Source organism: Salminus brasiliensis, chromosome 13, assembly GCF_030463535.1.
Source record: "Salminus brasiliensis chromosome 13, fSalBra1.hap2, whole genome shotgun sequence".
NCBI lineage: Eukaryota > Metazoa > Chordata > Actinopteri > Characiformes > Bryconidae > Salminus > Salminus brasiliensis.
Genome location: NC_132890.1, coordinates 30,960,881 through 30,987,735, shown reverse-complemented (window position 1 = coordinate 30,987,735; position 26,855 = coordinate 30,960,881). Strand labels below are relative to the sequence as shown.

General features: G+C 40.3%; 1 protein-coding gene across 2 annotated transcripts in view; it reads left to right on the top strand.

The window, feature by feature from the left end:
* LOC140575248 (carbohydrate sulfotransferase 8-like) overlaps window positions 1-7,116 on the top strand; it is a 280,691-nt gene extending 273,575 nt beyond the window's left edge. For both annotated transcript variants that reach the window (XM_072695479.1, XM_072695480.1), the window contains one exon: window positions 90-7,116. In XM_072695479.1, coding sequence (XP_072551580.1) covers window positions 90-638 — 549 coding nt within the window. In that variant the 3' untranslated portion in view covers window positions 639-7,116. The remainder of the gene's footprint in view (window positions 1-89) is intronic.
* Window positions 7,117-26,855: the final 19,739 nt, after the last annotated feature.

Genomic DNA, 26,855 nt, shown 5'->3' with positions numbered 1-26,855 from the left:
CTTGTTCTTATTAAGTATAACTGAATTGTTGATATAGTGGAAAATACATGCATTTAACCTGACCTCACATCCTCCACCTTCACCGGCAGGGCATCGCCAGACGCCTGGACACCTACACCAAGGTGCTGTTCGTGAGGGAGCCCATGGAAAGGCTGGTGTCTGCCTTCAGAGACAAGTTCGAGAGCCCAAACTCCTACTACCACCCCGTCTTCGGTAAGCCCATCATCTCCAAGTACAGGGTGAACGCTTCCAAGTCGGCCCTCAGGACGGGCAGCGGCGTCACCTTCCAGGAGTTCATCCGCTACCTGTTGGACGTGCACCGCCCGGTGGGCATGGACATCCACTGGGAGCCGGTCAGCCAGCTCTGCAGCCCCTGTCTGCTGAACTACGACTTCATTGGCAAGTTTGAGACCATGGAGGAGGAGGCCAACTTCCTCCTGCGCAGGACAGGCGCCCCGAGAAACCTCACCTTCCCGACGTTCAAGGACAGGAACCCCAAAGCGGCCAGGACTTCCACACACATCACCCAACACTACTTCACACAGCTCAATGCCTCTGACAGGCAGAGGGCGTACGACTTCTACTACATGGACTATCTGATGTTCAACTACTCCAAACCTTTCAAAGACTTGTATTGAGGCGTCGGTTGCCACGGCTACAGTCACGCGCCAGTCCCGGCGTGGCATGAGCTGTAAAAGACTGCTAGCGCATTACAGCTATACACTATTTATATTAGTAACTCATGATAATTGTTTCAAACTACCAAGCTTTCTGCTACATCGCCACGTCATGGCATTCCTTCTCCAAATAACACGCTCAATGTCCATTGGGGGATTGAAACAGGTCAGGATTGACTTCCGCTTATGGGATACCGAGTTTAAAGCTGTAGGTCAGCAAAAAATCGAATTGACAGTTTTCCCATTATCCCAGATATAGGCAGTCTGGCAAGGCCGGTTCGGTGTCTGAAGTTTGGTTCCTCAGCTTTGCACTGGAGCTTTTGGTTGTTTAGGCATGTCTATTTGGCTTTGTTCCATTTTTCAGTACATCTGATTTGAACAGGACAGATCGTCTGCAGTCTGAAGTGCAGAAGGCTTTTTTTAAGTCTTCAAATCTGATTTCCTCACATGCAAGCCAGTTTCACCAGATCAGATATGTGGCAGCTGACAATGTGCGACAAGAAAGTCGTCTGTGCTTGTTCATGCATTCTAGGTTAAACATGGAGAGCTGGAGCACTTAACAGACATTGATGAATGGGGCTTCTTTAATAAGGGCAGCAGTCTGTAGATCCATGACACCTCAGTGTTACAATGGTTCTTTGCCTGGTTAAATGGTTCTTCCTTTGAAGGTAAACCTGTTGTATATGTTCCTCGAAGAAGCTTTTTAAAATGGGTCTGCAATTTTCAGACCTGACCCGATCTAGGCGAGACTGTTACTGGTCAGTTTAAAGCCTGAACCTGACTTAAACCCACTGTCATCACAGCTAATAGCTAGTCTAATGCTGTGAACAGACTGCAAGCCAAAGAACGTGCTTTGCTAAATGTGTCCAATTCGTCAGATAAAACCAAATACAGTCCATAGAAAAGAAACTCAAGCCCTGTGGTCACGTACATGAACACTCAGCCATGAGCCTAATATTCTGTCAGGTTTGGACAGGGTAACCTAAGTTAGAGTGATAAATAGTACCGAAAAAAGGGTTCTTTGAGATGTTTGGTCCGATCAGCCATAACATTAGTATTGACATAATATTGAGTAGGTCCCCCTCGACAGATCTGACCATTTGAGGCATGGAATCCACAAGGCCTCTGAGGGCGTCCTGTGGTATCTAGCCTTAATACGTTAGTAGCAGCCCCCTCAAGTCCTGTAAGTTGTGAAGTGGGGCCTCCAGTCCACTGGTTTTGGTAGTTACTGAACATCTCCAGCTCCATCACTCTGGTGTATGAGTGGAGAGCAGAGCTATATTAGTGTGAGTCGTGGGAGTCTCATCTGGATTCGGGCTGAGTGGAAAAAATGGAAGCCAACCTCAGAATGACTGAATCTCCTCTATTGGCTCCTTTAAACTTCAACCTCTAAGTCTCGAACAGGCTGTGTCAAAATAAAAGTCTCTAATAACCAATAAACTAACAGACTGTGCTAGAAAAAAGTCACTAATACAGACAATCAAATAGACAGTGTAAAAATGAAAGGCACTTATACAAACAGACTGTGCTAAAATAAGTCACTAATATAAACAAAACTCATAATATAAATTATAAATATTATAAAATCATAATAAGTCACTTAGGACTAACAAACAGACTATGTCAAAATAAAAATCACTAATACAAACAGACTGTCAAAATAAGTCATTAATACAGATGATCAAACACACCTTGTCAAAATTAAATTAATTCATACAAACAGACAGTGCAAAAATAAGTCATTAATAAATAAAAGACTATGTCAAAATAAAAGTCACTAATACAAACAGACAGTGTCAAAATAAAAGTCACTAAAACAAACAGACAGTGTCAAAATAAAAGTCACTAATACAGACAAACTATGTCAAAATAAAAGTCATGAATATCTAACAAACAGACCATGTTAAAATAAGTCACTAAAACAAATAATCAAACAGACAATGTCAAAATAAAAATCGCTCACACGCTACACACACATTAACACACGCTAATGAACAGACTGTGTCAAAATAAGTCACTTATGCAAACAAACAGACGTGTCAAAATAAAAGTCACTAATACAAACAAAGCAAAATACATTAAAATACTTTCAAAGTCAAAGCTATATGTTTTTCTTTTTTTGCTCATTCTAAAAAAATGATCTGATCCGTGACTCAAAAAGCATAATCCAAACCAAACCATGAAATTTTTCATTCGTTACACCACTAATACTTCTGGCTGTGGCAGTCATTGTGCATATGAGAGCAAATGTGAATATAGTCTGTGCACACAGATTAGATTTGGCCACTGAAAGAAATGAATGGATTTAAGTAACAAAGCAGCTCGAACTTAGCTTCCATTGCTTGTTAGCTACTTTAGCTTTGTAGCTAAGGTGAAGACGCAAACTTCAGACACCTGTTTTGATCGACTAGGTTTGGGGTGAGAGGGGGACCGTGTGTTCGTTAGGGTTTCCACCTCAGGCTCTTTATCTCATCCGAGGCCAGATTTGAAACACAAGGCGTCAGTGTTGAACTGATTCTCTCCTCCAAACACACACTCCATTTCACACACACCAAAAGTAACACCCCACTCTTTAGAGTGCACATGTTACACACGTCCACGGCGCCTTTACCTAAACTGATATTTTAAACCATAAAAAGGAAAAGTAACTATGATATTCAAAACTGTAAAAAGGGCATTCAGAGGACTCTATATTTTTATATGTATTTGTATATGGCTTTAGGTCTAGCTGAGTGTGCGTGTAGGTGTGTGTGTGTGTATGTGTGTGTGTGTGTGAATATCTTCATTTGACTCATTTGTTTTGTTGTAGGGCTTCTGAGTGTAAGTGTGTGTGTGCGTGAAGCCACCCTAAATCTTGTGGTATTTTCCATTTGTTTTGGACTGTATAAGGAACAGTGTTAGACGGAGCAGACATCGGAATAGAGTGTAGACCAGGAATGTCCAGCCCTCCATCTGATGACCCATGATAACTTCACCTGGGACGATTCAGTGGTGCTGGGTTGTCACTAATAAAAGCCATCACTTATTGGCTTCTTTAACCTTAACTCATTGTTAACCCTTAGAAATCCAGACCTACTCCTCCATGACTTTAGTTTCGGTCCCGTTGTAGAGTTTGGGGATCGCTGTGTCAGTAGAATATCTTTAAGGTAGGATGCTGCTGTATCTCGACTCCAAAATGTGAAACAACTGAATACCCCTTCATATTCTCCCCTATCCCATGCAGTGCTAACAACACCGGGTGGGTGAAGGCCGACACACGCCTCCTCCACAACATGCATGGCCAGCCAGCTACCACTGATGCAACCAACACGGTTGTGTACCTGACTCTGAATGCATCAGCCAGCAGACATCAGTGCTGGGATTCAAACCAGCCATCCTCTTTTCATAGTGGCGGCACCTTATTCCTCTGGACCACTGGGAGCCCCCATACACTAGCTTTCAATGCAGAGAGTGCTGGTCGGATTTCTCGCTTATCCATCTTGTGTCTCTGTTATGAGCATGCCGGCGACTGTCTGGCGACGCTCACTTCTGTACTTTTGTGTTTTGTCAACATTACATTCAGTGGGAGCCGCATAGGGAGAAAAGTTAGGACGATTTTATGGGCCTGTGACTGACAGGGGCCGAAAAAATGTATTAATTGAGTATTTGGCAGAAATATTAGTGATGCTGGCCCAAAATTCTTGGCAGCACTCCTGATCACATTATCAATTATCATTTATAAAAAAACTATTTTTGACATTTACTGTATTAATCAGTTCAGAATTGCACACGTCATCATTCAGATGCATCTAAGAATCTAACTTTCCCTCCCCTGGATCATAATACAAACTTACAAACAGTAATGTGTTATGAATTGAAAGTTTAGGATCAGCACAGTTTCCCTGCTCGTTCATCTGAGCGGCCAAATCCGCGACTTCCAAGGGTTAACTGTCTTTCCTGATTAGCGAACCTCAAGTTCTTCTATAATATCTCTGGAACATGAAGACCAAGACCAAAAAAAAGACCACAAAGCACTGTTATGCTTGAGTGACAGCGACTACACCCTCTATGACCCTCCACTTTATGGGTTTGGAGTGGAGATGCTGAAATTCTAGGCTGCAATGCAAAACACACAGACTCGAGAGTCCCATTAAATTCTGTGTTTGTGGGTGTTTGCATTGGCCTGGCCTGATATAGCCACCTCTAACTGACCACCAAGCGTGGTTATCAGTCAATTACTGGTATTTATAACTCATCTCGGAGGAGGAGCTCTCCTCTGGACTGGCCTCTCGTTCATTTATCAGGATTTTGGGGACAAGAAGTGATCCGAGGTCGGCGCTGCTGTTCTGAGATGCTGTGTGAGCTGGCAGTATCTAACAAAGCAGGACATCTCTGTGAAGCTGAGGAATTTTATCCCAAGCTGAGTGTGTTGTTTCTGCGAGAACACTTTCTTGCTACTGAAGAGGATTGACTTTTGGGCGTTTTCACACCTGGAGTCTGGTTTGCTCTTGTCCGAATCAGTTAATGAGTTTGTAGACTTGGAGCGTTTCCTCTTGGTTCGGTTTGTTGTTACACAAGGAGAAATCCAAGCGCACCAAAATGCCTCACAACAAACCACATGAGAACATTCTCTCTGCTGATTGGTCAGGGCTGTCTGATGTAGGAGCAAGGAAGTCAATTCTGGGAGAAGGCCCTGTGTTCTGGACTAGTGCTGCAGATTTCTGTGCAGTTTAATATGGGGCAACGGCAGTGATGGCATCAGTTCGTAGCTGTAGTGTTGAATTATTTGGCCAATGTATAGCAAGCGTAGCTCAAACACAGCTCAGACTTGAGAAGTAACCCTAAAAGCCCCAGAAATCGTGGGACCACCTCCTCTCAGGGGTTTTTAGTGTGGTTGTTTTGGTCCGTATTCCTGCCCAAACTAATCGCACCAAGGGGGGAAACAAAGCAGAGTCTGATTTAACCAGAATAAAAAGTGTAGAAAAGCCCAGAAGACAAACTCATACACATTTATTACAGAAGCTAATGGATCAACAGGAAATGCTTAAATACTGACGCCAATTGAATAATATAGTTTAGAAAACTCTGAAACATGACAAACCCTGCTGGGATCCACCTATTAAAAAAATTAATGAAATAAAATATTATTAATTATATGTACAAGATTTTAACATAATTATGATTGTAATACTTAATGTTGTTTTGATTAATTATTATTTTTTAATGTTACAAATTTTAAAAGATTTTTTTCTGATCACTACATAGAGGAGCTGAGTTGTAGTGGAACTTACATAAGCTGCACACTTAGTGTTGGATCATCCCACTTACCGGACAAACTGGGAATCCGGGGGTGAAATCCGCTTTGCGATTTTCTGCGCTGTAAGCTCAGTGAAGGCGGTCTGAGACACTCCTGGTCTGGGTGAATGGGGCTGTCTGGCTCCGCCTCTGATCTCTACTGCAAAGGCTCTGGGTACAAATGTGACGACATGGCGGACAATTTTAGCCTCACTTCCACAAAACGGATGGGAATGGAACCAGGGTGTCCATGTTTTCTACATTGTGCCATCGTGCAAGCCCACAGCGCCACCTAACAGATTTAGTAGTTGACTACTCTAAAGAACCTTACGATTTACTGCTGGAATTCAGCAACTGCCTTTAGTTTCTATTGGTTCAATTGGTTCAGAAAAGGGTTTTTCAAGTCAAGCAAGCTCTTTGTTCTTTCGCTAACTAGCCCACAGGAATGCGTGGCAGATGTGGAGTATGCTGCTAAAGGTGTCCAATAGAAGGTTCTTTATTTCCTGTCCTTTTGTACAGGCTGAAAGTTAACACTTGTACAAATAAACAGTTTAAGGTATATTCTTATTTACTTCTATTTTTTAAACAAATGAAAAGCATAAAGCAGAGATATGGGCTATATGGACAGATGTAAAATGGATGTATACTATATAAAGAAACATATATATAAATCTATATATAAAGAGAGAGAAGGAAATACACATCTATTAAGATGGAGAGACGTTATATTAGTGATGTGATGGTGTCAGATATTCCAAATATTGTTCTGAGTGTCAAACTGCTTTCAACTGGCTGTGAGTGCGAGTGTGTGTGTATGTGTGTGTGTGTATGAACTCAACTCGGCCGCTTCTTTCTTCTCCAAAAATAGACTAATCTGTTGCCCCCCCTCCTCTGAAAACACAGACTCTATGTGAAGACATTTGTAAAGGTGAAGCTAAGAAGTGAATGTATACCTGTCGTTGGTGCACAAGTGTACAGAACCCATCATCTAATGCCCTTTGCCTTATTTTTACACTGCCAATCAACCAGTGTGAATCAGGAAGACATTCTTCAGGTAGCTCTCTAGCTCTCTCTCTCTCTCTCTCTCTCTCTCTCTCTCTCTCTCTCTCTCTCTCTCTCTATGTCTCTCTCACTATCTCTCTCCCTCCTTCTTCTTTCTGTTGAGTGTCTCTGAATAAATGTTTATGCATTTATCTTTTCCTCATGTGGCCTTTTTATTTACTTCATATCACATAAACCTCTGCCTTCTAATCTCTGGGATGGTACTGCAGGCCTGAACAGCCTACGTGAGGTCAAAGGGTGATGAGACGTGGGCTGATGTAGGCTGCCTTTGCCTTCAGATCACCTTCATTTAGCTTTGCAATGCAGTTATTCGCATTTCTTGTAGAATATTAATTTTCTAACTTTCTACATTTTCACAGTAATATGTAGTATGAATTTGCAGGATTGTGCTAGCTAGGGCTAGCTAGGTACTAACTGCACTTTCAGTTTCGATGGCAGCTGCTACATGCTATAACGGTCTTGCTGTAGCTAACTGAATAGCTGTATATGTACTACAAGCTATATAATACCGTGGCTGAGCTGTCACTGGACCGGCCTACTGGGAAAATCCCGAACTTCACAATGACCAGTCCACGTTTAAACACATCCGTCCTCTGGTAAAGTTAGTCTAGTTCTAATATGGATTAGGTCTCAACATCTCAGTCTGAAGTGTTAGTCTAGTGTTAGGGTCATTTATTACAGAAGCTATTGGCCAGTTATTGAATTCCATAGATCGACAGGAAATGCGTAATTATTGATGCTAATTGAATAATATAGGTGGCAGAATTATGCCTCACACCAGTTTAGAAAACTCTTGAACATGACAGATCCTGCCGGGATCCACCTATTAAAAAATTCATTCAAAAAAAGAATTATTAATCATTTGTACAAGATTTTAACATAATTATAATTGTTATATTCTGTAGCTAACTGAATAGCTGTATATGTACTAAAATAAAATAGTGTAGAAAAGCCCAGAAGACAAACTCACACACATTTATTACAGAAGCTAATGGCCAGTTACTGAATTCCACAGATCAACAGGAAATGCTTAAATATTGACGCCAATTGAATAGTATAGTTCAGAAAACTCTGGAACATGACAGACCCTGCTGGGACCCTGCATGCCATGGCTGAGCTGTCACTGGACTGGCCTACTGGGAAAATCCCAAACTTCACAATGACCAGTCCACGTCTAAACACATGCGTCCTCTGGTAAAGTTAGTCTAGTTCTAATATGGATTAGGTCTCAACATCTTAGTCTGAAGTGTTAGTCTAGTGTTAGGGTCTGGGTCTTCCAAATGACAATCTTGCACATTATCCAGTATGAATTCGCAGTGTGTCGTTTCTACATGCTTGCAGTAATAACTGAGGAGTGATCATCTGTCCTCTGGTGAAGTTAGTCTAGTTCTAGTATGGATCAAGTCTACTCTCAGTCTAAAGTGTTAATCTGGGTGTTTCAAATGACCAGAAATGGCTGTAAAAACAATAATCCATATTTGTTGGTGTTCTATTGACCTGGATCTGTAATTGATTAAGAACCTCACACTGCTGGACACTGAGGACACCGGAGGGGGCGAGAGACAATGTACTAGAGGCAGTGGCTGGGTGAGGGAGTTCTGAATGAGTTTAATTGAATTATTTACTGCTCACCTCTGCTTCTGTTTATGAGGTGGTTTATGATGCAGAGGTTCTCTCTCTCTCTCTCTCTCTCTCTCTCTCTCTCTCGACTGATCAGTAAGTGTGGATGAGAATTTGAATAAAGTGCCGTCGGGCCGTGCTGCAGCAGTGCTGGTCATAAGGGCGTGTAGTTAAAATTCAGGCAGAGCTGGGTGGGAAAACAAAAGTCATCCATCGTTCTCATTAGCAGAAGAAGATGCCGGTTGTGCGAGGGAGGGAGCTTTCAACTTCCCCGTGGGCCGCGGGCTACGGAGCCAAACCCAACAAACACGCCTGTTTGTTGGACACTGAACATTTTCAACTTGGATGCTCGGAGCTGACAGAGGGAGAGATGGTGGATAGGGAGGACAACAAAAAAAGAGCACTGGCAGTGAGGCAAGGCGTCATCACAGCCTGAGACGGTCATGGCAAAGCCCAGAGAAAGATTAGTAAAGGGACATTCACAGAATAAAGGACTAACACAGAATAAAATGAGCTCTCTCTGTCTTTATCACACATATATATACACACCAAACAGCCATTACATTAGTACCACCTGCCTTATATTGAGTAGGCCCCCTTTGTGCCTCCACAACAGATCTGACTATTCGAGGATTGGACTCTACAAGACCTCTGAAGGTGCCCTGTGGTATCTGGACAGCAAGACTAATGTTAGCAGCAGATCCCTAAGTCCAGCCCTGTAAGTGACTCTGTTTCTGTCCTTTCTAGGAGCACTTTTGGTAGGTACTGACCACTGCAAGATCTGCCAGATGTTTTGGAGATGTTCTGACCAGTCGTCTAGCCATTACAGTTTGGTTCTTGTCAAAGTGGCTCAGGTTCTTACGCTTGACCATTTTTTTCTTTTATCACAACCATCACATTCCAGAGCTGACTGTTCACTCGCTGTCTAATATATCCAGCCCTTGACAGATGAAGCCACTGTAGATGAAGATAGTCCGTTTTGCACTTCACCTGTCAGTGGTACTAATGTTATGGCTGGTCAGTGTAAATGAACGCACATCTAAAGTGACAGTTTGGCAAAAAGTTAATCTGGGCTCTGAGTGGTCCAGCGGACTATGAGCCAAAAATTGCTGGTTTGATTCCTGGGTCATGCTGCCTGCCATCATCTGCCGGAGCCTGAGAGAGCACAATTGGCCTCCCCTCTCTCCCCTTATCACTTCAGTGTGATGCCAGCCAATGCATCATGGGTACTCGGTACTTTTCTACGAGTGCGTTGATTGGTTGCTGCTGTACTTGTGATGGAGGAGCATGGCATGTGATGAGGGAGAGTGCTAATGAGTGGGTTGGGTAAAAAGGTAATCTAGCCACAATAATAAAGTTAATATGTTTTAAACTTTAATTATTTGAGTTTAATAAAACCTCTGTGTTAAATTCATTGTTTATTGTGATTTCACAAACCCAGCATATTTGCATACACAGGCCTTTTCAGCCTACAGCAGTTTAGCCCCGCCTCCTTATGCTGAAGAGTTGAAGTGCGCCTTTTTAATGTATGTGAAAACTGATTTATCAACAGACACGTTTTGGTGGGTTTTAAAACAGAGATGTGACTAAATTACACCACCGGTTTATAATTAGTTGTTGGGGTGTTATCCTCCAGTACCAAAAAACTAAAAGCTCAGGGACTCAAAAACTGGTAACTTCAGCCCTCTACATTTGGGCTACATGGTGAAAAGTGTGTAACCAGCTCTTATCATATATACACACACATACTGTCTGTTACACACATGTTTATAATAATGTAAGGTATGCGCAGATATGACCACATCCTTTGCCTCATATTAGAGCTGGAATAAACTGTAGTACGTACACACAACCACAAGGTGGCAGCACCAGTTAGTTTCAGACAATCCATGGGTGTCACTGGTTGTCATTTAGAGACTATTTCTACATTACTCATTAAATGTGATAATCAAGAGCACACTGCTGTGATCTGTCTAAGATAATGACTAAAAAAAAACATTACCATGGTGGGTTCTTTTTACTGTCCCAAAGTCCAAATTAACCCCACCCCTCTTATTTCCCATAGACGAGACTTTGTGAGAGGTTCTGGGCTACCCAAGTCCATCCCTCATCCTGAGAGGTCGGTGTAGGAGGCTGTTTGAGAGTCCTATCGCTACTGTGGAGGTGCAGAGGTACTTGGTCAGTGCAGGCCAGCAGGACAGGATAGATGACCCTCTCTCCCTGGACTGAATTAATACAGAGAGCTCAGAGATGCACTTCTGCAACAGAGAGCACGTAAAGAGCTAATCAGGCAGGAGATACCAGAGAACAGCCTTAGGGCTGAGGGGGGAGGGGGGAGAAGTGAGGAGTGACAAAGAGAGAGAGAGAGAGCAAGAAAAAGATAGAGAGAGAGGCAGAGATGTAGGGAGAAAGACAGATGAAGACAGACAGATAGAGAGGGAGAGGAAGAGAGAGAGAGAGAGAAAGCAGGAATCAGACAGTGACGGAGAGAGACACAGAGAGAGAGAGACATAGAGATGTAGAGAGAGAGAGAGATAGAGAGAGAGACAGAGACATGGAGAGAGAAAGAGCAAGAATCAGACAGTGACGGAGATAGAGACAGATAGAGAGAGAGAGACATAGAGACACAGAGAGAGAGAAAGAGCAAGAATCAGACAGTGACAGAGATAGAGACAGATAGAGAGAGAGAGACATAGAGACACAGAGAGAGAGAAAGACATAGAGATGTAGAGAGAGAGAGAGATAGAGATGTAGAGAGAGAGAGCAAGAATCAGACAGCGATGGAGAGAGAGACAGATAGAGAGAGAGACATAGAGACATGGAGAGAGAAGGAGCAAGAATCAGACAGTGACGGAGATAGAGACAGATAGAGAGAGAGAGACATAGAGACACAGAGAGAGAGACATAGAGATGTAGAGAGAGAGAGACAGATAGAGAGAAAGAGAGAAAGCAAGAATCAGACAGCGATGGAGAGAGAGACAGATAGAGAGAGAGAGACATAGAGACATGGAGAGAGAGAGAGATAGAGAGCAAGAATTAGACAGTGACGGAGATAGAGACAGATAGAGAGACATAAAGATGTGGAGAGAGAGACAGAGACAGAGATGTAGAGAGAGACAGATAGAGAGAGAGACATAGAGACACAGAGAGAGAGAGAGACATAGAGATGTAGAGAGAGAACAAGATTTAGAGATGGAGAGAGAGACAGATAGAGAGAGATAGATAGAGATGCAGAGAGAGAGAGGGAGAGAGAGAGCAAGAATCAGACAGTGACGGAGATAGAGACAGATAGAGAGACATAAAGATGTGGAGAGAGAGAGACAGAGATGTAGAGAGAGACAGATAGAGAGAGAGACATAGAGACACAGAGAGAGAGAGAGACATAGAGATGTAGAGAGAGAACAAGATTCAGAGATGGAGAGAGAGACAGATAGAGAGAGATAGATAGAGATGCAGAGAGAGAGAGGGAGAGAGAGAGAGAGAGAGAGAGAGAGAGAGAGCAAGAGAGAGAGCAAGATTCAGAGATGGAGAGAGAGACAGATAGAGAGAGACTCCTCCTCTCCGCCTGGTGTCAACCAGGCCAAAGAACGCCTGCAGGGAAATGGAGGGAAATACAGATATAGAAGATAGAAGAGTGTGTGTGTGTGTGTGTGTGTGTGTGAGAGAGAGAGAGAGAGAGAGAGAGAGAGAGAGAGAGAGAGAGAGAGAGAGAACATGTCCTTAGGGGCATGGTCCATCTCCCCCACCCTGTGTGAGTGTGACTCAGAGAGCTCCCCTTACACGCTAATGGAACAGAGCTGGTGTAATGCTGCTCACACTCCCAAACAGAGCCGTCACGATCACACCTCAGCCGCTCTTACCGGAGATGCTAACCTTGCTAACGCTGGCTATGTTACAGTCTTAATTAACTGACCCGTTAGCAAAAAGTTCCCAGCATCAATCATTCAGCTCTGAACTCCGCTGTACAGGACTGCTATGTCCAGTAGGGTAGATGGCACTTTCTCCCCACAGCACTACAGCGCAATGCTGGCTGGCACTGGCATCTGCTGACCAATGACGTGGTAGCTGACTGCGTGTGTCGGCCTTCGCCCTCCCAGTGTGGGCGAAGAGAATATGTATGGGTTGGATAATTGGTGATCCAAATTGGGGAGAAAATGGACTTTAAACAATTAGATATAAAACTTTATAAAAATTAATCTCAACAAAACAAGTCAAATAATAAAAAAATAGGATATGGGCCCTTTAAGCTGAACTTTAATAAATGCCACAAGTGATATTATACATATTATACAGTAACTATTAAACACTAAATATAACTTTTAATAAAGTCCTTGTTCTCCAATATTCTCCCCAGTTTAGCTGAGCCAATTACCCCACCCACTCACTAGCTCTTCCCGCATGACTTGCAATGCTCCTGACACTAGAAGGGGGAGGACAAGCACATGCCTCCTCCAAATACATGTGAAGTCAGCCACTGCCTCTTTTCTAACTGTCACTAATGCAGCATCACTAGACAGCAAGTGCACTCGGCGCCGGATCCCCAACAATGTGAGCAATGAGGGGAGAGAGTGCTTTATCTACTCACCCGGAGAAAGCCTGGCTAATTGTGCTCTCTCAGGCTCTGGCTGCTGATGTAAAAGCAGCATGACCTGGGATTCAGACTCGCAATCCTCAGGCCATAGTGTCAGTGTCGTGGTCTGCCTCCTTAGCCTCTCAAAGCCCAAATAAGGCTTTTCTAAATAGCGTCATTCAACAGTTTCTTTTACTTCATGGGTTTTAAAAGGGGAAAATATCCATATACTGCACACGAGACATGAGTCTCATAACCAGCGCAAACACAAATGGCTGCAGGAGTCACAGCAATCAAGTTCCGTTCTCCAGCTTTTCTATTGTTGTGTGTTTTCCAGCTGGTTTTGAAGGTACTGGGAAGGGTGGCAACCGGCAGGAGAGCAGGAGGAGTGAAGGCCGGGGCGGTTTAAATCTGGAGCAGTGACATTTCTGTCACTCGCTCTCTCCTGAGGGCACACAGGCAAAACAGCAAAGCTCCCTCTGATCTGAGAGAGTGGCCTTTCACACACACGCACACACGCACACACATACACACATACACACATACACACCGCCTTTAGCAAGTCGACTTACACATATTACACGTTATGACCAGAAAATGTCATCAGCAAGACGCCCAGCGTCCCTATCAGCTACTTGACGGCTACAGAGAGAGAGAGAGAGAGAGAGAGAGAGAGAGAGAGAGAGAGAGAGAGAGAGAGACAAAGAAGGAGAGAAGTCCTCTAGTCAAGAACAGTACACACACACACACAACTTACACACACACACAACGTACACATATGTATATCAATATCATTGCATATGTATATCATTACTGTCACCCATAAACAATGTGGCTCTATTTTTCACTTTTCAGGAGTCAAAATGATGATGAACCACTGATGAACAAACCAATAGAAATGCTCCGCAGTCAATGACTTGGAATACCATGTTTACATGTGAAAGCTTAGCATGTGAAAGCTTGGATACTTTTTTTGTTCTTCTTCTGACGTTGGCATTCTGGAGATTCAAGGTGTTTGGAGATCTATTGTGGATCTCCTCGCTCAGATTGTGGAAAGGTTAAGATCAGAGCAAGAATCTAAACCAATATTTAAGGCTTTGAGAGTTCCCAGGATGTCAGTGCCCTCAATAGCTTTGAAATTGAAGAAGCTTGGCACAACCTTGACCCTTCCTAACGCTGGCCCTCTGGCCTTCTTGAGCGTTCTTGGGCTGTTGTCAGGAAAATAGGAAAAAAGAATGGTCACTTTTAAGGAGCTCTAAAAGTTCTCCATAAATTAAACACTATATCTGGCAAAAAAAGTGTCAGTGCACATCACCTGGGCAATACCATCTCTATGGTGAAACATAGTGGCGGTAGCATGATGCTATGGGGGTCTGTCCCAGCAGCAAGGACAGATAAAACTGGTAATGACTGCGGGATGGAGGATTTCATCCGACTACGGGAACATCCCTGAAGTAAACCTCCTCCGGAACGCACCCAATTCAGACTAGGACGGCAGTTCACCTTGGAACAGCTTTGGGTGCAAGTCTCTGAATATCCTCGAGACGCCCAAGTCAAAGCCCAGATGTAAAGCTCATCAAACACGTGTCACTGAATGCAATGCTCCTCCAAAATCTAGTAGAAGAAAGAAATCTAGTATGCCTGAGACAGTTAGTAGAGACAAGAGTAGGATTCCCGGACTTTTTAATACCTTTGATTTTGAAGGAAACAATGAATAAGCAGGTGTCCCAATACTTTTGTCCATGTAGTATGTGCCGCGTAGTATGTGCCGCATCAGGCACTGAAGACCCTTTTTTAAGTCCATTTACTCCTCTTTTTCCCAGTGTCTCCATGCCTTCAATCCCTCCTTGTTTAGAGATACTATTCAATATTTCAGTCATATATTTCACACCGGGCCCCACAACTTTAACAACTCTGCCAAAATACTTACTTTAACATTTTTTAAGGGCCCCTGTCACTCACAGGCCCTTAGCATCATCCTAACATGCATTTTATGAAACTTTCCTATTGGCTCCTGGCAACCTTTATTTGCATATTGGGCGTGTCTCAGTACCCTTTCACTCGCTGTCAGTGTGCAGTCTTCTCTTAGGTATGTGACTGTGTTTTTTTTTTGTTTTTTTTTTAGATGGTTGGCCCTAATGTTGAGGAATGGTCAGTCTGACACTGCTGGAGTGGACCTGCTGATGTCAAAGTGCAGTTCTGTGGCTCTGTGATCAGTTCCTCTTCTCCTGGACAGTGAATCAGAACACAGCATGTTTACACCATATATATATAAATGAATAGTTTGACTTCTGGTACAGAAACTCATACAAATAAATATACAGCACACCATAAATAATATCATACAGAAAGTGGGTTTCTTGTTTGTACACATTTAAATTTGGCCAAAAAATTGTTGTGGCTTATGTTTGGGCAGAGCAACCTTAATAAGAAAACTCACACCTTTCCCATTGGCTCCTGGCACCATATATTTGCATACTGGGTGTAGCATATATTTGTACAGTGGGTGAGTGAACCCCCTGTTTAAGGGCACTAAAGGGCCTTTTATTAAATAAGAGAGTGATAAAGAATCTGCATACTCTTATAACAACTGTGAAATTATTGTAAAATGTCATTTTTAAGTTCTTTCAGTGAAATATGGCGGCCTTTATGGTGTGCCTTATGTTTGGGCAGAGCAACCTTAATAAGAAAACTCACACCTTTCCCATTGGCTCCTGGCACCATATATTTGCATACTGGGTGTGTCTTCTTATCCTACTAACCATCATTGTGTAGTCTTTCCTTCAGGCTACCTTCTCTGAGCTATGCCAGCAAACCATGTCTAATTGTAACTTACCAGGTTTCAGTACTGTGGAGTTTATTAACACGCAAATGCAGGTTGTCTTTTTTTATAAATATAAAAGTATATACATATAAGTTTATAAAAAAAAATAGATCGGAAAGACCAACATGGCTTCATCAGTTAACTGCACACAGCATTCACAGAGTTTCCAAAACTCTAGATGTTCATTAGCATTCAACTGTTGAGTTTTTGGTGAAGCTGCAGGTAGGTTTTTCTTCAAATGGCTCTTCTATAGAAATTGTAAGTGTAACTGCCTGTGTAAGCAGTGCTGTGCCCCATTCTTTAGACTCTCCTCCATGCATGTTCTTAGAGGTCATATGGGACCTACCAAAATATGAGAAGTTCTCTCTGAGAGTTTTCTGTTTTCATAGCCCATCTGGACCTCCACTGAACTGCCATTTCTTAATCACATTGTTCTGCGGTTACAAAGAGGGCAGCATTGTGGCGCCGCAAGCAGCACATGTGTCCCAAAGCTCCAGGGACCTGGGGTTGTGGGTTTGATCCTTGCTGGATTCAGTCACTGTCTGTAAGGAGTCACCATGTCCTCATGGTTTCCTCCCACCTGCCAATCTCACATAGTACCACATAGTAGGTGAACTGGCTATACTGAATTGTCCATAGGTATGAGTCTGTTAGGTACCCTGTGATGGACTGGCACCCTGTCCAGGAGTTATTTCTTTATTGTGCCCCATTATTATGAGCAGACTCAGGACCTACCACAACCTTGGCCAGTACAAAGCCAATAGAAAGAAGAATGAATGACTGTGCTTGGAAATGACTGCGGTTTCACTGCAGTCCCACATGTTGTTTTTACCCTAATAAACAAAGTCTGTTGTACATTAGACTGGATACATACCAGATATTACTCAACTGTTATGACTTAAGTAGGGGCTTGTGATCACGTTCCAGTTATAGAAGCTGAATTGATGAATAATAAATTAAGTTAAGTTAGTTTTCATTTGCAAATGAGTGGTGGCAGACTTTTAGAAATAACACTGCTCTGAGGTTGGATTTACTCATTCTTTTCATTCTGTGTGTCTTAACCAGTCTTGACAAGCTGTGCTGGTTCAGTAATATACAGTGGGTGAGTGAACCCCCTGTTTAAGGGCACTAAAGGGCCTTTTATTAAATAAGAGAGTGATAAAGAATCTGCATACTCTTATAACAACTGTGAAATTATTGTAAAATGTCATTTTTAAGTTCTTTCAGTGAAATATGGCGGCCTTTATGGTGTGCCTTATGTTTGGGCAGAGCAACCTTAATGAGAAAACTCACACCTTTTCCCATTGGCTCCTGGCAGCATATATTTGCATACTGGGTGTGTCTTCTCATCCTACTAACCATCATTGTGTAGTCTTTCCTTCAGGCTACCTTCTCTGAGCTATGCCAGTAAATCATGTCTAATGATATCTTGCCTGGTCTCAGTACTGTGGAAGTTATATGTTCTTTTTGTCTGTGCTGGCTTATTAATAACTAGCAAAAACACAGTTAACTTAATAAAACAGTTAACATGCAAACCCTTGTTTATAACCTTTTTTTTTTTTTTGCTTTGGTCTCAGTGTTGTAGGTTGCCAGTTTATGAATTCATCATGATTCTTAATAAGTCAATCTCACACCTTTCCTATTGGCTCCTGACTTCATCTATTTGCATACTGGGTGTGTCTTACCTCCATCACTCACCATCAGGGTGTAAACGTTCCCCTCAGGCTACGTTTTCTGAGCTCTACAGAAACATTGTGTCTAAAGTTTAGCTACTAGATCTTAATAATGTATATTGAGTAAATTTAAGTCATTGGTTTAAGCACTGCTGAGTGCAATTCCGTGTTGGTTGTGTGCTACAAAAGCAACGTTTGGCAGATAATAGTTAATGAAAGGTTTGCAAATTTAGCTCAAAAATGAGCAGTTGGAAAACACGGTCAGTACAATATATTTTCTTGGATTTGGAGTTAAGAGTTTATAAAATAAAAGTTTTGTTGACTAAACGACCCGAGTTGTTTAAATGAAATATGGTGACATTTAGGGTGTGCCTTGTGTTTGGTCAGTACCATCCATTGGCTGCTGGCAACATCTATGTGGATACTGGGCCTGTCTGACCCCCTCACTCACCATCATTGTGTAGTCTTTCCCCCAGACCAATTTATTGCAGCGTAGCTCTCAGATCTCAAAGTTGATCTCTATAAGAGCATATTGCTGCTCTTTAAACAGTTGAGTATGGTGTTATATTAGCTACAAGCTTTTGCAATCTAATGTAAATTTATGTTTTTCCTCTATTCTGGGTTTTGGGGGAGGTTAAACATAACACTGAGCTGTAACACCTAACTGCACTATTTACTGAAGGAAGTTTAATCAACATAAATGCTACAGAAGAATTATTTATGTGCAATATGGCACCCTTTATGTTGTGCCTTATGTTTGGTCAGTAAAACCTTAATGAGAAGACTCACACCTTTCCCATTGGCTCCTGGCACCATCTATTTACATGCTAAGTGTGTCTTCGCCATCGTTGTGTAGTCATTCCCCCCAGGTTGCCTTCTCCTATGTGGTCAGTTGCTAAGCTTAAGAGATGTAAGAAAAGAAGATTATTCTCTAATAGTTTTTGCTCTGAAAGCTCACCTGGTTTTTGCAGTCTTTAAATTTGCTTTGTACTTTCAGGTGTGACAAATGCAAATAAATAAAAAAAATAATAAATATTCAGAAATTATACAAAATGATGCAATCTGATTCAGAGTTGTAGTATTGGGGCCAATCCATGCATGTTTTGGCTCCTGCCATCATATATTTCCATACTAGATGTGTCTTTCCCCACAATTCACCATCAGGGTGTAGTTGTTTCTCTCAGCCTACCTGCCAGTTTTGGTGCTGGCTGCGTGTTTATATGTGCTTTAGTGTGAAATTAGGCTGTTAGTGTTGAACAGGTTAGTAATATTCAACAAAATACCTACATGTTTACATGTAAAGACTTATATGTCTACTTATATGTCTATATGTTCATTCAACCCATTCAACCAAAATATTAAAACTACATGAGCAATTCTAAGCTAATATATTTGGGTTGTTCTAACATACAGTGTTTAGTATCTTGACTACATTTAACATTTAACTTAAACTTTTTAATTTGTTCAACAAACTTCAAAACAACAATTGTTGTGTTAAATAAATATATTAGGCATCAATAAGTCAGGCAAACTTATCAGGGTGTACTGTGTTCCAAAAACATTTTGATGACTCTTTGAAATTATTGTACAAATGTCATTTTAATTGTTTAGTTGTGACACTGAGCTGTAACACCTACCTACACTACTTACTGAAGTAAGTTTAATTAACATAAATGCTACAGAATGTGGAGTTTTTTCAGTGAATTATGGCAGCCTTCATGAAGTGCCTTATGCTTGGGCAGTGAAATCTTAATGAGAAAACTCACACCTCTCCCACCCCACTCACCATCATTGTGTAGTCTGTCCTACAGACTTCCTTCTCCTCTCTGAGCTATGCCAAGTAACTACATCTAATGCTTAGCCCTTTTGTCTTAATAATGAAGTCTGTTTTTTTGGTTTCTAGTACTGTATATCAACATGCTGGATGTGTCATCCCACCCCACCCCAACCCACGCACTATCATTAAGTAATTTTAATTAGGTTGTATTTTCCAAGCTATGCCAAGAAATCATGTTTAGAGGTAGTGGCTTAGTAATAATCAACAAAAAACTAGCACATTTTAACTCAGAATGAGATTGTTGAGGTTAGAGCTAGATAATATGATAATATTTTATTATGATGAATTGTATTATCATGATACACAACATGCTTTTATAAGCATATCAAAGATACGCGTACAGTTAGTTTGTCTTAAATGAAGTTTAGCAGATGTTGAAGGAAATACTGTCCTCCATACGGGAGAGTATCTGAACAGTCGTTTTTAAGAATCTGTTCTTACTGATGTATTTAGTCTGTGATTACATGTATCATGATATATATTGTGTATCATGAAAAACGTCATGTTGTGATATAGTATTTTTACCATATTGCCCAGCCCTAGTTGAGATCCACATGTTTATTCGTTTGGATCCTCTTGTTGCTGTGCTGCTAAATTGGTTAATAATGGTTAGCTGCTTGCTCTCAGTGTTGTAGGTTCTAAGCACAAGTTACTAGTGTGACTCTGTCCTGGCTGAGTCTCAGTGAAACATGGCGGCCTTAATGGTGTGTCGTATGTTTAGGCAGTGCAACCTCAATAAGTAAAACTCAGACCTTTCCCATTGGCTCCTGGCACCACCTATTACATACTGGGCGTGTCTTACCCCCTTACTCACCATGATTGTGTAGTCATTTCCCTAGATTATCTTCCCCTGTGTAGGCAGTGCTTGGAAAGTTAGTCATAGTAGATGAAGAACTTATATTTTTTTTATATATAAACTCTATATATATATCAACAGTCTTTTTAAGAAAAGTCTTGACTAAACTAAATCAGTCAGTCCAGAATGTCTCATTATAGAAACTGATACTGAAAATTAAGGGATTTTACTAAACAGATTAATCAGCAGCTCATCTGATCTACAAACACAAAGATCAGATCAGTATCGGCTGATACTCAGCATTAAGTGACTTGGATCGGATTGGTGGGGGTGGGGCAAAATAACTTGACTTGGACATTCCTAAAAATACAATAAGACACTGTACGCATACCTAGTAATACCCAGTCCACATATCTTATATCTAGTACACACAATAGATTAAATATGTGTAGAGCCAGTTATAGATATCTACACATATATATATATATTTATATATATATATATATATTACTAATTCAGTTCCCTATAATAAAAACAAGTCATAGTTTTAAAGCTGCAGCTTTCTATCACTAGGTGACAAGGACCACTAGGTGGCAACAACTTAACACTTAAAGGCAGAGTATATAAGTGTGTGTGTGTGTGTGTGCGTGTGTGTGTGTGTGTGTGTGTGTGTGTGTGTATATATATATATATATATACAGAGGCTACATAGGTGATGATTCCATGAGCTACTGTGCTCATTGCTCCTCTAACACAGTGTTCTCATCTGTTCATTTAGTAGAAAATGAGTGTCTTCTAAAGTCACTGCTACTGTCCCCTCTAATCGACTGTGCTCTTGAGAACAGACTCAAATATGCTAAAATTTCCTTAACTTTCCTACTACAACCCCCATTAAATCAGTTATGAGAGCTTAGCAGGCGTGTAGACCACGGAAGCCACAGTATAATGGGTGAAAATTAGATGCAGCAATGGGAGGGTTGAAACAGCCAGCGTGGTGGTAAACGCTACGCCCCTGGCATGACCTTTAACGACACCTGCTCAGAAGCCTGAGGACGCAGTCATTATTCTAGTAAGGTCATGCATTTATGTATATAACACATTTACATACACACTGCCTCTGTCCTGCTGCCATCGCTGTGTCTGACTGATTATTTCTCCTGCTGACCGGGGCACTTTTATTCTAAATGCAACAAAACATTTGGACAGTTTGGACTGTTTGGACTGTTTGGACGCTGCATATGAATTGGAAGATAACCATCACTGGGTTTTTAATGACATCTTTAGTGATGCAAAGAATGCGCCAGACTGTATGTACGGACTGCATAAGAGAGTATGTGCTTGTGTGTTTACACTACAATCTAGAAAAGTGCATTTTCTGAAGGAAACATAGAATGGTTGCACAGCTAAAGAGGTTCTCACTGGTTGATATGGTAGCGGATTGTTGCTAGGTGGTTGCTAATATGTTGTTATGGTGTAAGTGTGTGGTAAAATGTGGGGTGCCAAAACATTTGCCCATAAGCTGGTTGGTGCAATAGCTCAACCATTACAGTTGGCTGACAGAGCTGTGTCCACAAACTTTTGGTTAAAGTGTGGGGTGCCAAAACATTTGCCAATAAGCTGGTTGGTCTAATAGCTCAACCATTACAGTTGGCTACCAGAGCTGTGTCCACAAACTTTTGGTTAAAATGTGGGGTGCCAAAACATTTGCCAATAAGCTGGTTTGTCCAATAGCTCAACCATTACAGTTGACTACCAGAGCTGTGTCCACAAACTTTTGGTTAAAATGTGGGGTACCAAAACTTTTGGCTAAAAAGCTGGTTAGTCCAATAGTTCAACCATTACAGTTAGCTAACAGAGCTGTGTCCACAAACTTTTGGTTAAAATGTGGGGTGCCAAAACATTTGCCCATAAGCTAGTTGGTCTAATAGCTCAACCATTACAGTTGGCTGACAGAGCTGTGTCCACAAACTTTTGGTTAAAATGTGGGGTGCCAAAACATTTGCCAATAAGCTGGTTTGTCCAATAGCTCAACCATTACAGTTGACTACCAGAGCTGTGTCCACAAACTTTTGGTTAAAATGTGGGGTTGAGGTCAGGGCCCTGTGCCGGCCGCTCAAGTTTTGACATTTATGGGTGTTGCTGTGTGACACAGTCAGTCTCACTCGTGCAGAAAGGGGGCTTCCCAAACAGTCGGAAGCATACAGATGTCCAAAATGTCTTGGTCTTCTGAGGCATCCTTTCGTGTCCCAATACTTTTGTCAATAAATGGACATATGGACAGGACATCAGAAACGTGTTGCAATACAGTCCCTCCAGCCACCTCAGGAGGGGGTCAGGGACGCATACGGCCACATGATAGCACCCCAGTGTGCCCCAACAGCTGTGAGGATCCATCTAATCCAACACTCTGTGGAGCTGAGGGAAGGTCCGTTTTTTATGATATGGACTCTTTAAATTGGGCATTATTTTAACATTCCCGTCTGAGCTTCACCTGTGCTAAAGCGGGTGACCCACTTCTCCTCCCCACCCCACCAAAACCCATAAATTACAGAAATTAAGTGATGGAGCCCTGGGGCTCCTTTGTAAGCTGTTTAAATGTGTAAATGTACAACATCCTCTGCAGCTCTGCAGCTCTAATGAAGGAGGGAATATGCAGTCCTCATTTCAGCCCCAGAGGGGGGAGAGGGGGGAACGCAGCAGTGCTGAGCTGCACCCCTTTTCTGGCACTTCTGACTATTTTTGTGTTTTCAGAACTTTTTCCTGCTTCTTCACCAATCACAGCCGTCCTAATCTGGGTATGTGTTACTGAAAAGCACAGTGTGCTGCGGGAGGACGACAGGCCAAAAAAAGATACTAGATATAGATTTCAGAGCACTTTACTCTCTTTATTATTTCAGTTTATTGGTGTAAAAATATATTTTGTCCTTGTTTTAAAGACAAAGAAAATGAACTGACTCATGTTTGTGATTAGAAAGAGAAAATAAACTCTTAATAATATTAAAAAGGACAATAAACCCCAATTATTAAAAAGTCTTAATGAGCTCTTATTTGTTATTATTAAAAGGTAATAAACTCATGTTTATTATTATAAAGAGGTAATAAACCATTTGCTAATTATATAATAATAATAATAATAATAATAATAATAATAAATATATGTATATATGTGTATAATAATAAATAAGTGATACACTTCCACTGTTTGTAATAATAAATAGGCTATAATCTCCTGTTTGTTATTGTGTAGTAGAAATATAATATTTCTTCTTAAAATCTAAAAAACATTTGTATTATAACGTGGTAATAAACTTCTCTGTGTTATTATAAAGTGATAATGAGCTTTTGATTGTTATTATTAAGAGGTAATAACCTCCTGTTTTCTATTATAAAGAGGTAATAAACTGTTTGCTATGATAAATAAGTGATACACTTCCACTGTTCGTTATAATAAATAGGCTACAATCTCCTGATTGTTATTGTGAAGTAGAAATATATATTTTTTTGTATTATAAAGTGGTAATAAACTCCTGTGTGTTATTATAAAGTGATAATGAGCTTTTGATTTCTATTATAAAGAGGTAATAACCCTGTTTTCTATTATAAAGAGGTAATAACCCCCTGTTTTCTATTATAAAGATGTAATAAACCCATGTTTTCTATTATAAAGAGGTAATAACCCCCTGTTTTCTATTATAAAGAGGTAATAACCCCCTGTTTTCTATTATAAAGGTAATAACCCCCTGTTTTCTATTATAAAGGTAATAACCCCCTGTTTTCTATTATAAAGAGGTAATAACCCCCTGTTTTCTATTATAAAGAGGTAATAACCACCTGTTTTCTATTATAAAGAGGTAATAACCCCCTGCTTTCTATTATAAAGAGGTAATAACCCCCTGTTTTCTATTATAAAGGTAATAACCCCCTGTTTTCTATTATAAAGAGGTACTAACCCCCTGTTTTCTATTATAAAGAGGTAATAACCCCCTGTTTTCTATTATAAAGATGTAATAAACCCATGTTTTCTATTATAAAGAGGTAATAACCCCCTGTTTTCTATTATAAAGAGGTAATAACCACCTGTTTTCTATTATAAAGAGGTAATAACCCCCTGTTTTCTATTATAAAGATGTAATAAACCCATGTTTTCTATTATAAAGAGGTAATAACCCCCTGTTTTCTATTATAAAGAGGTAATAACCACCTGTTTTCTATTATAAAGAGGTAATAACCCCCTGTTTTCTATTATAAAGAGGTAATAACCCCCTGTTTTCTATTATAAAGATGTAATAAACCCATGTTTTCTATTATAAAGAGGTAATAACCCCCTGTGTTCTATTATAAAGAGGTAATAACCCCCTGTTTTCTATTATAAAGAGGTAATAACCCCCTGTTTTCTATTATAAAGGTAATAACCCCCTGTTTTCTGTTATAAAGAGGTAATAACCCCCTGTTTTCTGTTATAAAGAGGTAATAACCCCCTGTTTTCTATTATAAAGGTAATAACCCCCTGTTTTCTGTTATAAAGAGGTAATAACCCCCTGTTTTCTATTATAAAGAGGTAATAACCCCCTGTTTTCTATTATAAAGAGGTAATAACCCCCTGTTTTCTATTATAAAGATGTAATAAACCCATGTTTTCTATTATAAAGAGGTAATAACCCCCTGTGTTCTATTATAAAGAGGTAATAACCCCCTGTTTTCTATTATAAAGAGGTAATAACCCCCTGTTTTCTATTATAAAGAGGTAATAACCACCTGTTTTCTATTATGAAGAGGTAATAACCCCTGTTTTCTATTATAAAGAGGTAATAACCCCCTGTTTTCTATTATAAAGAGGTAATAACCACCTGTTTTCTATTATAAAGCGGTAATAACTCCCTGTTTTCTATTATAAAGAGGTAATAACCCCCTGTTTTCTATTATAAAGAGGTAATAACCACCTGTTTTCTATTATAAAGAGGTAATAACCCCCTGTTTTCTATTATAAAGAGGTAATAACCCCTGTTTTCTATTATAAAGAGGTAATAACCCCCTGTTTTCTATTATAAAGAGGTAATAACCACCTGTTTTCTATTATAAAGAGGTAATAACCCCCTGTTTTCTATTATAAAGAGGTAATAACCCCCTGTTTTCTATTATAAAGAGGTAATAACTCCCTGTTTTCTATTATAAAGAGGTAATAACTCCCTGTTTTCTATTATAAAGAGGTAATAACCCCCTGTTTTCTATTATAAAGAGGTAATAACTCCCTGTTTTCTATTATAAAGAGGTAATAACCACCTGTTTTCTATTATAAAGAGGTAATAACTCCCTGTTTTCTATTATAAAGAGGTAATAACTCCCTGTTTTCTATTATAAAGAGGTAATAACCCCCTGTTTTCTATTATAAAGAGGTAATAACTCCCTGTTTTCTATTATAAAGAGGTAATAACCCCCTGTTTTCTATTATAAAGAGGTAATAACTCCCTGTTTTCTATTATAAAGAGGTAATAACCACCTGTTTTCTATTATAAAGAGGTAATAACTCCCTGTTTTCTATTATAAAGAGGTAATAACCCCCTGTTTTCTATTATAAAGAGGTAATAACCCCCTGTTTTCTATTATAAAGAGGTAATAACCACCTGTTTTCTATTATAAAGAGGTAATAACTCCCTGTTTTCTATTATAAAGAGGTAATAACTCCCTGTTTTCTATTATAAAGAGGTAATAACCCCCTGTTTTCTATTATAAAGAGGTAATAACTCCCTGTTTTCTATTATAAAGAGGTAATAACCACCTGTTTTCTATTATAAAGAGGTAATAACTCCCTGTTTTCTATTATAAAGAGGTAATAACCACCTGTTTTCTATTATAAAGAGGTAATAACTCCCTGTTTTCTATTATAAAGAGGTAATAACCCCCTGTTTTCTATTATAAAGAGGTAATAACCCCCTGTTTTCTATTATAAAGAGGTAATAACCCCCTGTTTTCTATTATAAAGGTAATAAACTGTTTGCTATGATAAACAGGTGATCATCTCCTGTCTGTTTGTCATGGTAAAGTGGTAATACAGTCTGTTTTTGTATGATAAAAGGATATTAAACTGCTGTTAGTGATTATTATCAGATGCTCCTATGTAAGAGGTGAAGAGGTGTGATTATAGAGGAGAAATAAAACCTTAGTTTATGATTTTAAAGGTAAAACTACAGATTACACAGCTCGCGCACTGGTTGGCGCCAAAACGTCAGGAATGAGTGCGAGAGAGGCCGCGCGCTTTCCTCTCAGTCTCCTTCTTCTTATTATTATTATTATTAGTATCATTATTATTATTATCATTATTATTATTATTATTATCATTATTATTAGTATCATTATTATTATCATTATTATTATTATTATTATTATTATTATAGGTGTTGTTGGGTGTCCATCAGCCGCTGTCCTGCGCTGGAATGCGGAACCTCTGAAACTTCCGCGGCACGCGCACTGGTTGGCGCCAAAACGTTAGGAATCGTTGCGCGAGACGGAGCCAGCGCTCTTTAA